This window comes from Eurosta solidaginis, chromosome 1 (assembly GCF_040869045.1).
Source record: "Eurosta solidaginis isolate ZX-2024a chromosome 1, ASM4086904v1, whole genome shotgun sequence".
NCBI classification, from domain to species: domain Eukaryota; kingdom Metazoa; phylum Arthropoda; class Insecta; order Diptera; family Tephritidae; genus Eurosta; species Eurosta solidaginis.
The window spans coordinates 305,760,107-305,777,148 of NC_090319.1; the positions used below are offsets into that span (position 1 = coordinate 305,760,107).

Genomic DNA, 17,042 nt, shown 5'->3' on the forward strand with positions numbered 1-17,042 from the left:
TGTGTTTCCAAGGAATACTATTTATCGCTGGTTTACATTTCATTAATCCGATACACCATTCGAGAGCTATTGTGATTTAAAAAGTGAGTTTCGATCACGGATCGTAAAACGTAATATGGGGTGTCGAATGGAAAAAAGTTGGTGAATATCAAACGCTCTAATTCATATGCCAGCAGTGCCAAAGAGGATATATATAATAAGAGCCGTCACTCGTTATTTTGTGGCGAGTAACTCGCTGGAAATGAAAAAATTCATGCCGAATGTTTTCTATGAGGGACATTTTTGAATTGCCCCCATTTATCCATGCGGTGTTGACACTTTATGCAATCGTGACTTTTGGAAAGTGAATTAAGTAATTAATTAAAAACAGTCGGAAAAATAAACACAAATACCCCATGAAAATGTATAGAACGCATTTATAAACATCTCGCCCAAAAAAAGTAGTAACTACCTCACAGTTTACATCGAGTAAATGCCTAAAAAATAAGAGTGACAGCTCTTATTATATCTATCCTCTTTGGCTGTGCTACCAAGAAAAAAGGGTTAGCTTTCAAATCACAATCCTCGTGTTGCATTTGCATGTTAAATTTTTTCGGGATCTGGATAAGTGTTTATCGGAACACGCTTATTGAAATCAAAGATCAAATAATATATAAGGGAAAAACGAGTTTCAGTTGAAGATAATTTTTGCTTCCTTTGTTTTTTATTATTTATTAGGTATGTACATATATCTTTTATAACTGCTTATTAATAATAATACATAAAAACTTATATACACATATCAAAGTTCGGCATTCACTCCATAATGCCCTTAAGATAATTTGTATTTTTAATAAACCTAAAATCAGCTCGTAATTGTATGAATTGCCGCACAACCGATTTATCCAGATAATTCTAAAAATGAGAGAAGAAAGTACTGGTTAAAAGCAAGGCAAATCAAACAAGGTAGAAGTGACAACTAAAATATTTTGTTTTTGTAAGAGTTATTCAGCCCTATTCTGCATTTCGACTTGGATTGGAATTTTTTCGATTTGGCAATTTTGGTATTCTGTGTTCCAATCTCTTTCGATCCAACTTCGAATCGTTCGATTTTTTGTATTCTGCATTTCGATCGTAGTTCCGTTTTTCTAAGTTGCAAATTAGTTGGCGGAAAAATATTTTCTTTTTCTTTTTTTTATTAATTTATAACAGAATTTTAACAAAAATGTAAGTAAAACTTGTTAAGAAACGTAGAAGGTTTGATGATTATTGTTTTTTATATGTTTCCAGGTCAAAAACAACATGTCGATGTCGAAGTCCTTGGACGTATTTGCCCCGCAAACGTATCTAACACATACTTGAAAGCATCCTTGTTAAGTCGAAAGTTTTTTTTGAACCTAAATAAGAAAATAAGTCTTTAACTTTACCAATTTTAAGTTCAATTTCTTACAATTCGTCACTCATCTCAAATGGATTACACAAATCTCGCAATATTTGCCTTTCCATTCTCGCCTGGCAATTTTCGTATGCGTTGCTTTCCAACTCCATAAATAATACCGCGGCTATTGATTCCATTATAATAGACAGTTATAATTTGTGTCTGTTCGTTGGGTCCAGTTATATGCCAAAGCAAGCTGCCGGCGTAGAGGAAGGTGGAGCGAAAACGTAAACAATCCTTGCGGAAAGAATAAATAAACCTTTATAAAGTACTTTAGGCCAGTGCAATGAAATTAGCATCCTTAAAATTTAAAAAATGTCAACTATATTCGTGCAGGAATCCGTTTTAACAAAACTCGGTGACCACGGCAGCGAATTGGCCAAAAGAACGACAAAGACACATTTACAATTATGAAAGCACTTCACTCAAAAAAATATAACACTGCGGCAATATATTCTACTGCTTTTTTTTGTACAAAATGGCGTGGATAATAAAATATAAACGTTTTTCAGTGTTTTATACAAATTTTCTTTAATTTATTTTGTTCCAATGTTCACACATTCCGTACCAACGGTTGCTTTCGAAAAATCATTTGCTCTTCCTCTTCTCTTTACGATTCCGTCGTAATGCAGAATACCAAACTTCGATTAAAGCGGAGCGGGGAACGGGGACGTAATCGAAATGCAGAATAGGGGTGATTATTTCAAACAAGTAAGTACGGCTAAGTTCGGGTGTAACCGAACATTACATACTCAGCTGAGAGCTTTGGAGACAAAATAAGGGAAAATCACCGTGTGGGAAAATGAACCTAGGGTAACCCTGGGATATGTTTGTATGACATGTGTATCAAATGGGAGGTATTAAAGAGTATTTTAGAAGGGAGTGGGACACATTTCTATAGGTGGACGCCTTTTCGAGATATCGCCATAAAGGTGGACCAGGCGTGACTTTAGAATGTGTTTGTACGCTATGGGTATCAAATTAAAGGTATTAATGGGGTTTTAAAAGGGAGTGGCCCTTAGTTGTATATGCGAAGGCGTTTTCGAGGTATCGACCAAAATGTGGACCAGGGTGACCCAGAACATCATATATCGGGTACCGCTAATTTATTTATATATGTAATACCACGAACAGTATTCCTGCCATGATTCCAAGGGCTTTTGATTTCTCCCTGCAGAACTTTTTCATTTTCTTCTACTTAATATGGTTGATGTCACACCCATTTTACAAAGTTTTTTCCAAAGTTATATTTTGTGTCATGATGTGATTTCAGATAAGTACGTGGACTAAGTTTAGTAAAGATATATCGATTTTTGCTCAAGGTATCGTGTTAACGCCCGAGCGGAAGGACAGACGGTCGACTGTATATAAGAACTGGGCGTGGATTCAACCGATTTGGCTATAGAAGCTATGCCCTTACCAAGTTTCACCAGGATTGGTAAATTTTTGTTCTACTTATGGCATTAAAAGTATTCTAGACAAATTAAATGGAAAATGGCGGAGCCACGCCCATTTTTAAATTTTCTTTTATTTTTGTATTTTGTTGCACCGTATCATTACTGGAGACGAATGTTGACATAACTTACTTATATACTGTAAAGATATTAAATTTCTTGTTAAATTTTGACTTTTAAAACTTTTTTTAATAGTGGGCGTGTTCGTCATTCGATTTGGCTAATTTTTATTTAGAACACATATAGTAATAGCAGTAACGTTCCTGCCAAATTTCATCATGATATCTTCAATGACTGCCAGATTACAGCATGCAAAACTTTTAAATTACCTTCTTTTAAAAATGGGCGGTGCCACGCCCATTGTCCAAAACTTTACTAATTTTCTATTCTGCGTCATAAGGTCAACCCTACCAAGTTTCATCGTTCTATTCGTCTTTGGTAATGAATTATCGCACTTTTTCGGTTTTTCGAAAATTTCGATATCGAAAAAGTGGGCGTGGTTATAGTCCGATTTCGTTTATTTTAAATAGCGATCTGAGATGAGTACTCAGGAACTTACATACAAAATTTCATTAAGATACCTCAAAACTTACTCAAGTTATCGTGTTTACGGACGGGCGGACGGACGGACATGGCTAAATGAATTTAATTTTTCGCCCAGATCATTTTGATATATAGAAGTCTATATCTATCTCAATTAGTTTATGCCGTTACGGATTACCGTTATGCGAACAAAATTAATCCGTGAGCTCTGCTAAGCTGAGTATAAAAATTCTAAACAAGCGCATTAATCCTTTGTGATCCAAGCAGACTTTCGGGTACCATATATATATTTAATTCAAAACCAGATTATGTATGCTAAATCCTCCAAAATGGATAGAAATAGATACAGATTTTTAGAAGACAATAAATTGGAGCATTTTGTTTATTTCAGTATCTTTTTTTGGAAAGAACAAGGACTTTGCCTCCTTGGCAACCATTGGCCGCCTTGTTGAACGGCCATAGCCGTTTAAACGGTTAAGCGCCAATTAAGTAAGTAAGTAATTTTCCCTTAGAAATCCCATGGAAAACCCCTCTTGGTAACAAGCGCTAATTTTAACTGTGTATTTAATTGAAAAGTGAAGTCTTTATTAGCCGAACAGATGTCACACTGTACAGAAATTAACATGATGAGTAATAGGAGAAGTTTAAGAAAGATAAAGGGGCGAAAAAAGGCGACCATGTACTGATGTCAAGTCGATGTACTTGTGCAGGACTTCGTCTAGGTTAGGTTGAACTGGCTGGTCCATGAGGACCTCACATAGACTGAATAGGTCCGTAGTGCCACCGGAAGTTTATTTAAAGACGAAACACAAAATCCTATCAAAAACCAGGACCTCTCTTATAAAATAACTGTCGTCTTGGCAAATACTAGAAGATTTCTAGGACCAATGCCACTTGCTGCTTCTCGATCTGACAGCTGTATCACTCCTAATAGCTGAAGCCTTAGCCTGGTAAGCGCAGGACACGAGAACAAAACGTGATCGATAGTTTCCTCCTCCAACCCCTACTTCCTACATCTGTTATCACTAACCAAGCCTAATTTAAAAGCATGTGACGCCAGAAGACAGTGCGTCTTTTTAATGGTAGAAACAACTTTGTTAGCCTAAGGTTGTAAGACCTACACATAATCTTCGATACTCTACACCCCCGCGCTTGGGCTCCGCCTCTCCCGCTTGGTCGATCATGTGCACCTCTCGCCTTCTTTTAATCTCGCCCAATCTAATTGGGACGCCTACGGAGAAAGCTTCAAGGAATGCGCCTCTTTTAGCTAGTTCATTCGGTTTTTTCATTCCCATCCATTTCCAAATACCCAATATTGTCCCGAATCTTTCCAGGGATTGCTTCACTCTAATACACTTCGAGATGCTCCTATGCGAAATTACTTCTTTAATTGCTGCTTGGCTGTCAATAAAAAAGTTAACGCGGCCACAGTGCTTCTACTGCTTTGGTTACGGCTAATACTTCCGCGAAAAACGCTACAGTGTTATGTAAGATCTGTTATTTCAGGATCAGCTCAGTATACCGCAAACCCTGCTCCATACACTACTTAGAACCATCTGTGTACACATGTATTGCCTCATCCGCCATTTGAGCACACTTGCGACCTCTATTGTGGCTTTAAGAGCCCCCTCGAATCGCAGGTATGTTAGTCTGTTCGTCTATTCGATTTCGTCTATTTCTATCGAAAACAAAAAAATGAACAAGATCGGCCAATTGGTTTCGGAGTGGATACAATATAGTACAAAATTGCCTAATCACTTTACTTACTCAATCTGCGTCTGCGCATCTCTATGCAAGGGCTCTTTATTTACGTATAGATGCGAAGTTCCTTAACGCCAGACCACAGCACTTTTCGTATCGGCGTCACCTTTCGTCGGAACTAGAAATCTTAAAGCACCGAATGGCTGCTATATCCTGTCAAACTCCGCAAACAGCACAACGCGCCAATTTCTCGATCTCTCAATTTTTTTTTTCAGAATACGCGTAGTTTTTGTTAACACAAATACTCAAATTTTCACTTATCCACCAGAGGAGTTCAAAAGGATAGTGGATTAAGAAATGTGAAGGGGACGGCTTGTTATAGCGAATGCGCATCACAGCGTATGGGGAGGGGCGATATCAAGAATAGAGGCGTATCCCTTTTTTGTTATAAACTGCAGAGTAGTCTACAGGTGGCTAACGACCGATAGTAGAATGGCTTAACGTTCGCAATCCTGGAGAACGGCTCGAGTAGTCGTCACACCGAAAGCGGGAAGAGCCATTCATCTGCACCGAAAGGCCTTTTGGTTTGACATCTTTTCTTCTCAAAACCCTAGAGTGATTAAAGCATTATCCTCTTCAGCACAACATCGATGCATTGCATAGGGTGGTCATGAATATAGAGTAAGCTCTGGAATATCAGGAATATGCCCTAGGTGTGTTTATGGGGACATTGCCGAGGCTTTCGACAATATCCCGAAACGAGCATCCATGAACAGTCTCAACTTGATTGAAGTACGTCCGGCCGTAAAATGTTGGATCGGCTCCATGTTAAGCTGTACCAAGGCGGATCCATACCAGGTGGTGGCAAAGCGAATTCAACCAAATCGCCGTGCAGAAGAATGTAAAGTCAAAAGAAAATTGTGATTGATTTAGTATGAGTTAAGCGGGGATTGCCCGTATTGCTTTAAATCATAGATGTTAAGTAATGATTAGATAATGCTAATGATTGCTAATTAACCTTCATTTGCGAAATTCTCTAATTCATTAAACAATTAGAAAGGTTCACCTAATTCCCATTAGATAATTGAAATTTTTATTCTAATGGTAAATCTAATTGCAATTAGTTGCCATTAGCAAAAAAAAATTGGTTTACCTTTACAATTAGAAATCTAATTGACTTCTGCTAATGCAATTAGATATTCAATTAGCTTGAATTAGAATCAATTATTTTGATAAAAATAAATTTTTTTCAAAGAATTATTGAAGTGAACGAATAATGATGTAAATAAATATAAATAATTGATTCTAATTCGAGCTAATTGAATATCTAATTGCATTAGCAGAAGTCAATTAGATTTCTAATTGTAAAGGTAAACCAATTTTTTTTGCTAATGGCAACTAATTGCAATTAGATTTACCATTAGAATAAAAATTTCAATTATCTAATGGGAATTAGGTGAACCTTTCTAATTGTTTAATGAATTAGAGAATATAAACCAATTGCATCAATTGCTAATTCTAATTGAAATTTAACATGTATGCTTTAAATGCATGAAAACATTTATTTGAAGCACTTGTTAATTTATAATTTATAACTTTTTAAATAAAAACGAGCTCTAGGCCAAATAATTGTATATTCTTAATAAAACACAATACGTGAATTTTCGATATACAATTATATTATTTAATTTGTCGATATTTCGACTTCAGACTTATTAAGAATATACAATTATTTGGCCTAGAGCTCGTTTTTATTTAAAAAGTTATAATTCAAACCCGTAAACAACAAAAATAATTTATAATTTATTTAATAATTTGGGAAAAAATTTAAACAACGTGACATCAGGACCGACAAGGCGACAGCTGTTTCGATTATACCTTGTAAATCTCTTCAAAGCCGTTTCTCCCGGGAGTGGGATTTGAACCCGGACTCCTACGATGGTTGAAGTGTTACAAACACATTTACAAGGTATAATCGAAACAACTGTCGCCTTGTCCGTCCTCATGTCACGTTGTTTAAATTTTTCCCAAATTATTAAATTAATTGATTTCGATTAACTGCAATCTTAAAGTACAAGGCACTGTATGGAAAATAATCAAGAAGAAGCAATCAGCTGTTGGGATAACAACACCTGGTACTGAATTCGCCTTGGAATGTACCTAAATAAAATTTTTTGTTGTCACACTTATGCTGCTACAATAACAAAAATGTTGAACATTGTGGATAACACAAGTGTGATATCTTATCCGTCAACTTCCGGACAGGATGTTCAATATGGCTACTTTTAAGCGTTTTGGCCATATATGTAATACTTCTATATCGCTACTACTGAACTGTGCAGCCTGTCAAACATTACAGTACAGATATACAACGAGGGAAGGAGACAAAATCTCAAGGCTGTTGTTTAATTTTTGTAAAAAAGGGGCTTAAATATATGTATATTTCAACAAGCCGTCTTGCTTCTATCAATATTGTACATTAGGCTATTTCGTTCTCCAAATGAAAAAGTAAGCTTTTGTTTTCCATTAGTATTATAAAATTTGTACTGTTTTATAAGCCTTGTATTGTATTTGTTGGCCTTTTCATTGTTTAATCGACTAAACTGAGATTTTATAACAATTAGTATGCAGAAGTTGGGTAAAGGGGATAGTGACCCGTTGAACCCCTTTAATACTTTTTTTACACACGCTACTACAATTCACTAACACTAACAAAGCCCGCGCATGCGCAGAACATACATTTGCACAGTTTCAGCAAATAATGATGGACAGAAAACTTGCACATTAGGGAGATAGGAAGGTATTGATATAGAAGTGTTATATATATGGTTTTGGCAGCGTTTTGACAGGGTGTTCAATATGGCGGCGCATAGCGCCGGCCATCTTCCACGGGTTATAGAAAGAGATACAGAATGAGACAGCGATAGTCAATAAAAAATCAGGTGGTCCAATCTTTTTGTAATTTTGACGTCTATACAAAAGTTATCACACTTGTCTTGTCCACAATGATGTTGAAGACTGTCTTGTTTTGATATCGAATTCACAACTAATTGCGAGCATTTTCTATTAGCAATATAGGAGTACATATTACATATATGGTGAGTATAAAAAATCGTTTAAAAACCCGATTCAGTTGCATTCTGGTTTGAAAATTTGCCTTTTAATCCGAGAAAACTGTCAACGGTTGTTTTAGATGCATTTAAAAACTAATATTTAGATTTTAGAATAAAGTTAGTTTTCAAATGTTTCTCAAATTGAACACTTGAATAACAATGTTTATTGTTTAATGCTTTATTTGCAAACATATTTGGGCACAATAAATGTCATAAACACCGTTGAAGGATTAAGGCCCGGTTTTTCAGTACAAGTTCAACTCAGTTTGTCAGTTAAACTACGCTTAAACTTATTCTGCAGCTTTTCAGTCTATTTTAATTAAAGTTTAAGCTGAGCTTAACCGGCCGATCTGACAGGGTTAAACTCTAGTTAACCTATCTGTTATTTGCGTTCGTTCGAAATGGAGTCGAATATACCCAACACGCATGTGGGCTTAAGTACCACTACATCTCATGATGATAACAAGGCAAAAGTTGTTTCGAAACAGGACTCAACTTGAGAATAATAACGTTCTGAGCAAAAAAGGAAATTTTTTATAAAGCAAAAAATGCTATTACTTAAGTTAAAAAAAATATAGCTCCCAACTTGTATTTATGTGTGGTTCTCTCACTGGACTCAAATGTAAGATTACAATGCTACAGTATTTTCAAGAAAATAAAATATATATAACTTATTTTTAATTAATAGCGCTTCTTTGCTGCTATCAGCCAGGTGTTTATTTCTCACAATAAACATCTGTTGGCTTTGGTGGTACCACCTCGGGGAAGACTTTTTTTCAACCTACCTCAACTCGATTTCCAAAGTAGGATATAAACTGGAGAAATGTATTGGATATGCATTTGAAAGCTGTGCATTTCACAAAATCTCTCAAAGGTCGGAAAATAATTTGAGAATGACGGTGGAGGTCAACTCGAGAACTATACATTTTACAAAATTTCTCGAAGATTGGATAGTGATTAGGAAATGAAGTTGGATAACAACTTGATAATTATCTGGTTTAAGAATAAATACAGCATGATGTTGGATATCAGCTCTGGAACTAGATATATATTTCCCTAAGGCTGGAGAAATTTTTTTCCATGTTTTTTGGGTAAACAAAATCCAACTGTTGCCGTATCTACAAATTATCTAATAACAAAAAACAGTGTTGCCGTACAAAAAGCCTACCCCAAACGTGGCCTTATACTGTGACTGAAAAACTGCTCAGTAGTTTAACTGGAGTTTAAATTTGACCAGAGTTTAAGCAAACTAAGTTTAAGCCTAGCTTAAACAACTACTGAAAGAAGAATAATTACTCACCAAAGTTTCGCCAGTGCAAACTTCTTGTAAATTTTCTGGCTTCACCAACAACAAGTTGCACAATGCATGTAGTATATCAAATAGTTGTGTTACCAGTGGATTCTCCAATTCGCGAATACATTTACGATACTCATTCACATCACAAATGGCACACATAGCACCGGCGGTATTATATTGCATTGTTTGCAAATGATCGAATATAACCCGATGAAAGCGTACACCAAACTCGTGTAGTATATTTTGTAAATTATCACCATCTACACAACGTTTTACCTGCTTTAAGGATGGCTGCAAGTTTTGTACAACTTGTAAACATGCCTAAAAATAAAAATTAAAAACAAGGGAAATTAATTACATATGTATGTGATATTATTATTATTATACAAAAAGAGGTGATAAATCACTATACTACAATAAAAGGAGCACAAGTAGCAAAACACCTTCGGCTCTGCCTAGTATAATTTATTAGAAAAAAAACAAGTAAGGAAGGCTAAGTTCGGGTGTAACCGAACCTTACATACTCAGCTGAGAGCTTTGGAGACAAAATAAGGGAAAATCACCGTGTAGGAAAATGAACCTAGGGTAACCCTGAGATGTGTTTGTATGACATGTGTATCAAATGGAAGGTATTAAAGAGTATTTTAGAAGGGAGTGGGACACATTTCTATAGGTGGACGCCTTTTCGAGATATCGCCATAAAGGTGGACCAGGGGTGACTCTAGAATGTGTTTGTACGATATGGGTATCAAATTAAAGGTATTAATGAGGGTTTTAAAAGGGAGTGGCCCTTAGTTGTATATGTGAAGGCGTTTTCGAGATATTGACCAAAATGTGGACCAGGGTGACCCAGAACATCATCTGTCGGGTACCGTTAATTTTTGTATATATGTAATACCACGAACAGTATTCCTGCCAAGATTCCAAAGGCTTTTGATTTCGCCCTGTAGAACTTTTTCATTTTGTTCTACTTAATAAGGTAGGTGTCACACCCATTTTACAAAGATTTGTCCAAAGTTATATTTTGCGTCAAAAAACCAATCCAACCACCATGTTTCATCCCTTTTTCGTATTTGGTATAGAATTATGGCATTATTTTTTCATTTTTCGTAATTTTCGATATCGAAAAATTGGGCGTGGTCGTAGTCGGATTTCAGCCATTTTTAATACCAAGATAATTCAGATAAGTACGTGAACTAAGTTTAGTAAGGATATATCGATTTTTGCTCAAATTATCGTGTTAACGGCCGAGCGGAAGGACAGACGGCCGACTGTGTATAAAAACTGAGAGTGGCTTCAACCGATTTCCCCCATTTTCACAGAAAACAGTTATCGTCATAAAATCTATGCCCCTACCAAATTTCACAATGATTGGTAAATTTGTGTTCGACTTATGGCATTAAAGGTATTCTAGACAAATTAAATGAAAAAGGGCGGATCCACGCCCATTTTGAATTTTTCTTTTATTTTTGTATTTTGTTGCACCATATCATTACTGGCGTTGAATGTTGCCATAATTTACTTATATACTGTAAAATAATATAAAAAAATTTTTAAATTTGACTTAAAAAAAATTTTTTTTTAAGTGGGCGTTTTCGTCAATCGTTTTTGCTCACTTTTATTTAACACACATATAGTAATAGGAGTAATGTTCCTGCAAATTTCATCGTGATATCTTCAAGGACTGCCAAATTTCAGCTGGCAAAACTTTTAAATTACCTTCCTTTAGAAGTGGGCGGTGCCACGCCCATTGTCCAAAATTTTACTAATTTTCTATTCTGCATCATAAGGTAAACGCACCTACCAAATTTCATCGCTTTATCCATATTTGGTAATGAAATTTTCGATATCGAAAAAGTGGGCGTGGTTATAGTCCGATTTCGTTCATTTTAAATAGGGATCTGGAATGAGTGCCCAGGAACATACATACCAAATTTCATCAAGATACCTCAAAATTTACTGAAGTTATCGTGTTAACGGACATATGGACGGACGGACATGGCTAAATGAATTTCTTTTTTCGCCCAGATCATTTTGATATATAGAAGTCTATATTCTAATCGAAAAAAACTGTTTTCTAAATTTTTGATGTTGCTTCGACTTGTGCCTGGACCCGTGATTTGCGGTGTGGTAGGCGGAGCACGCTACCACGGCGGTCGCGATTTAATACTTAATTTAATATACATGGTAGAAATGGTATTGTGGCGAATACTAGCAACACTAAGAGATACCATCATCTCTAAGCCGATACTAAGCAGTCATTTGTATGTACATAAACAAATAAATCATTATGTCTACACATATGCACATACAAGCAGCGGAGAAGCATCGGAGAGATACGCACAAACACATGCATATATCTGAGATACTCACAAAAGTATGCAATCATTGGTGGCAGTATTACTCACATAAACACGCGCATATTGCTATGCGAGAAGCTATAAACGTGCATCTGTAGTTTATAGCTGGTGATTTTATAGCTGATAACTAAGCAGTAAACTCTAGAAGAAGAAATGCCTAGAAGTATGCGAACGAGGAAACCGAAGAGTATAAAAGCAGCACAAGTTGAGGCATGAGCAATCAGTTTGATTTAAGCACGCTATCAGTTGCGAAGTAGAGTGTTATTGTGAAGTATTATAATAAAGACATTTTGCATTATTGAATATTGGAGTTATTTATTCAACAATTTAGCGATACGAACGTTAGTAGAAGGTGTAAAATAAGCGGAGTTTCACTAAATTCGTTACAGTATCTTATTAATGAGTTTTATATTATAAGTGGTTAATTTTTGGACGCTCACTAGGAAATGACCGGAGCTTGAAGTATCCTCTGCGTAGCCACTGAACATCCATTTAGTGGTAAGCTAATATGAGACGACGACAGCCTGGCTAGGCCATAATCATTTTAAAGGCTAGCTGGGGAATTTCATCGGCAAGGTCTGAGTACCACAGACTGCAGCTGCAAGCCGGCGGTTATCTGCTCAAGCGGCTCCTATATAAATACTTTTATTCCCCTTGAGCGGGTTGTACGCTGGGCCTGGGACCTGCCACATAAAACCACACTCCAATCAAAAAAAAATTAAGGCCTCGGATAATAAGATAATCCTTTGCTAATAACTACCCCGGCCAACATTTGAAGTACTATGATTTGGGGGTGCACGCACCTGGGTGTACGTTCCCTTAATGGGATTGCTGCAGATACCCGGATAGTTGACATCCTTCTCGATTAACGGAACGTCTCGCCGCTATCGAATATAAGCAAAGTCTTCTAATATTCCATTCATCTTAGCCCATGCACCGACAGCGGAAAAAGACGATGAGGTGCAAGACGCTTTCTCTGAACGCTTAGAAAGCACAGATGCCTCTACTTTAACGCCAGCGTGAGCAAATAAGGGCTTTTTGGCCCCATGATCGGAACGATCCACCTACACAATAAAACCTGTCCTAATAAACGTTTAGTTATTAGTTTCCCTTCAATAATTATTTTTCAACGTTTATTTTTTATGTTGCTTGATAATTATTATGATCGATAAGTATGTTTTGTCGTTGGCATAAAAAGTTGTAATTTTAATAGAATTTAGAGCAGATATTACTTTTTTCTTTGCTTCATAGCTTCTAGTCTACAATGCTGGTAGATACCATGATGAAATGAATATTCAGGTGATCTCATCCCGTTGACGTTTTCCCTTATTCTGACAAGTTCGGGATGCATAATTTAGAGGGTTGTGTATCATACATAACTGCCTTTGAGTTTTACTACGATCGTAGTAGATTTTACTATACGTTTAGAAATATTATAACTATATAAGCCGTTACTAGAATTGTTTAGCCAAAACGGTTAATAGTATGTACAAACACACACCAAATTGGCAATTTACACCATTTGGGCAATTTATTTGTCATATAATAAATTGCCAATTTAAAAAAAATTGTGTAAAAAATTGTTTCAAACTGCAAATGCAACCATGTAAATTGAGTTTATTGAGTAGATTTAAATGTCAGTTACGCATGGCTCAACTATATGGTTGGCTCATCTCATCATGATTTTATTTTTTTCATTTCACTGGAGTAAGAATTGTCAAAAGAAAATGGCAAACTCAAAATGAAACCAAAACATTGAACGCATTTTTTTACAACACACAAAAATTGCAAAGCTTTATGTTTTTATTCCATTCCATTCGCCTAATACCAACACGCACATTTTGACAGTCTGAACAAAGGTATGTTGTTGCTGTAGAGATCAGCCAGCCAGCTATCAAATTACTATTGTGTAAGCTAAATTGAGTTTTATGAACACCACTCAATTTAAATGGAAATTGCCTCAATTTTTTTTCTGTTGGAACATAGTATAACGTAACTTTGTATTCCCTAACAGAATATAGACAACATTTTGCAGAAAACTAATTTATTTGAAGAATTTGTTCGAAAAATAAAGCAATCCAAATTTAGTACTTTTGAAATACACGTAAATACTGGCATTTGGAGCTGCCGAAAAGGTGAGGTTATGTTGTTGACATCACCTTTATTATTACATCATGGTAGATACGAATGTGTCCGTCCCCAAAAAAGCACGTCAGCAATCTCTTCCTAGAAATAGCTTCTTGCGATCAATTATAGAAGATAATTTAAAGCACAATTAGCCAGTAAGACGACGCCCTATTTCATAGTTTGTTTCAAGAACGTCCTATCTTAGCTCAACTGCAATTCAATTTCACAGTAGCTTTATGAAAAAATTCCGAGATTGGGCGTTCTTCAACCAATTTCTGAAATAGGACGTTTTTGAAACCAATTTTGAAGCAGTGCGTTATTTAAACGTTTTCTGCGATAAGGCGTTTTGAAACGGCAATCGAGATAGGGTGATATTCCACTCATGAATCGAAATGTAGTATTTTTTGAAAGGCTAGAATTTAACTTGGTACACATATAGCTGGAAGTTTAGAAGCATCTTCAGACTCCACACTAAAAGGGGAAACTGTTGATAGCATTATATACATTAAATCTAAATGTACAGCACGAGATCCACCGAATGGAATAATGTCTATTTCCTTTGAAATTAGGTTATTGACTTTTGTAACGTCTAAATAAGGCTGTACTTTACCTGAAAAAGAGGATTTCCTTTGATTTAAAATTAGATCTCGCAAAAATAAAATAACATCAGTAAAAGTTTTTTGAATTTGCAATATGGGACCCCAAGAAAATCCGGGATCCTCGGGATTTTAATAAATATAATCCCGGGATATTGGGATCGAGATTCCAAGCCTGGCCCTTGAGGCTTAAACTTCCTTAACCCTAACGCCATAGTCGTAACCATACCCATATCCATAACCATCTCCAATGTGATCGATTAATGGTGCTTTAACCTAAAAATCGTGAAAATTTCATAAAAATGAAGAAAAACAAAAGAAATTACAAACATATTCCACAAAAAATAAGTCTCTTAGTCATAACGATACGTTAACAATGAATAAAATCTACAAAAAATTATTAAATTCACCAACTGAAATATTTTTAGGTTATGGACACGGCGAGAAACCAAAAACAAATTGGTTGGCTATGGTATGGTTATGGCGTTAGCGTTATGGTATGGCGCTATTAATCGATTACATTGAGATCCATAAAGCCGGAGTCATTGGTGCCGTATGTCGTATCGCTGTATCCGTATCCCTAACGTAATCAGCTGTTTATCGTTACGACGGTAAACCAAAACCCAATTGGTTGGCTACGATACGGTTACGACCTTAAGCGCCAAATACACGACACGAACATTTCCGCGAACATTCCCGTTATGTCATGTTTCTGTTTTAATTTTTGGCGAACATCTGCGCGAACTCTTCGTACGTGTATGGCGAAATAGCTCATAATCGTAGTAATTTCTGAACGGAACAGACGTGCGCGGAAAAGTAAAATGGACAATAAAAAATTTCTGAGTGAATTTGTTGAAATGTGTAAATCTTTGCCAGCATTGTGGCAAGTAAAAAGCAAAGATTATTGTAATAGAATTAAAAAGAATAATGATTATGGCAAAATTTTTTGTAAAAGTTGGTCAAATGTTGCCTTGCTCATACGAAGATTAAACCATTCTTTGCACCAAATTCTTTTTTTGCGATCTTCTCTCTTTTTTTTACGCTTAATCGCCACAGCGAGCAATATTGCTGCAGCACAATTGTTGTCCGTATTCATCGCTGTCTGAAAGAGAACTAATGTTGTAAAGCTGCGAACAAGATTGCGGAATGTTCGCGGAAATGTTCGTGTCGTGTATTTGGCGCTTTAGCGGCACCAATAATCGATTGTATTGATTCTCATAAGGTTGGTCGAATCAGCTGTTATAAGGTTACCGATACGGTTACCGATAAAACACCAATGTCTCCAGCTTAAGGTAGATTCGATCAGCTGTTTTATCTGGTTATGGTTATATGGTTATAAGTCACCATTAATTGGCCCATTAGTTGTATAGCAAAGTTAAAGAGGTTAAAACATTCTTTTAGAAAATTTATGTTTATACATTTTTCTTTTTAAAGAAATATATAGGGCCATTTTCATCATCCATTCAAGTTAAATTGTACCTGGAGGATAGCAATATATCAGATAACTTCAACTGACATTTTCGTTGCCCAACACAGCGTGACCAACACCCGGTTAAATCGATATATATATTTTTTTTTTTGTAGAAAAATTCGCAAAAATCTCTTGTGAATATACGCAGACTAGCCAAACAGCTGACTTTTGTTGAAAATTTTTCCTTCCACTTACTGAGATGCAAAGCTCCATGGAGAAAACGAAATATTCGATAACTTAGAGATAAATGACTAACTAATGATGGTGAAATCGGCCTTCATTCATAAAAAATAATTGGAAATTCGGAAGGAAATTTTAAAAGCTTTATAAATTGGTTGAATTCGCTTTGCCATCACGTCGTATAGATTCGCCTTATTCTATTCCCTTTTAAGTCTCATGCAAGGCGGACCTACACCAGGTGGTAGCAAAGCGAATTCAACCAATTCGCCGTGCAGAAGAATATCAAGACAAAGGAAAATTTTCAATGATTTCGATTAACTGACATATTGTTGTACAAGGCGTTGTATGGAAAAATAACAAGACCAAGGCGAATCCATACCACGTGGTGGCAAAGCGAATTCAACCAATTCGCCGTGCAGAAGAATGTCAAGTCAAAAGAAAATCTTCATTGATTTCGATTAACTGACATATTGTTGTACAAGGCTTTGTATGGAAATTTATCAAGAAGAAGCAATTACTTACATAGCCACAGTTTTGACTTTGGTTATCCCTGGTCTAATGTGATTCATTCAAATAACTTTCTAAAAACGACTAATGTAACGGGTGACTCATTGAAATCAAATTTTCTAATGTAAGTGAAATCCATTACAAAATTGAGCTAACCAACTAATTTAACAGTATCCGAATTTTTTGTTTCATTTTACACCCCATAAACTATAGGAGCGTTCCATAGAGTTATCGAGCTCTGGCTCATGATCAAATCTCATTAGTTACGTTCCATTG

At 35.9% G+C, this 17,042-nt stretch overlaps 1 protein-coding gene across 2 annotated transcripts in view; it reads right to left on the reverse strand.

Annotated features, from left to right (window-relative positions):
* Positions 1–684: 684 nt before the first annotated feature.
* Sec10 (Exocyst complex component Sec10) overlaps positions 685–17,042 on the reverse strand; it is a 35,130-nt gene continuing 18,772 nt past the window's right edge. The window contains exons 6-7 of one of the 2 annotated variants that reach the window (XM_067761372.1): positions 9,529–9,846; positions 685–894 (exon numbers count right to left, since the gene is read on the reverse strand). In XM_067761372.1, coding sequence (XP_067617473.1) covers positions 796–894; positions 9,529–9,846 — 417 coding nt within the window. In that variant the 3' untranslated portion in view covers positions 685–795. Of the gene's footprint in view, positions 895–1,427; positions 1,655–9,528; positions 9,847–17,042 lie in introns of those variants that run through there. The other variant, XM_067761371.1, reaches the window with a different exon arrangement.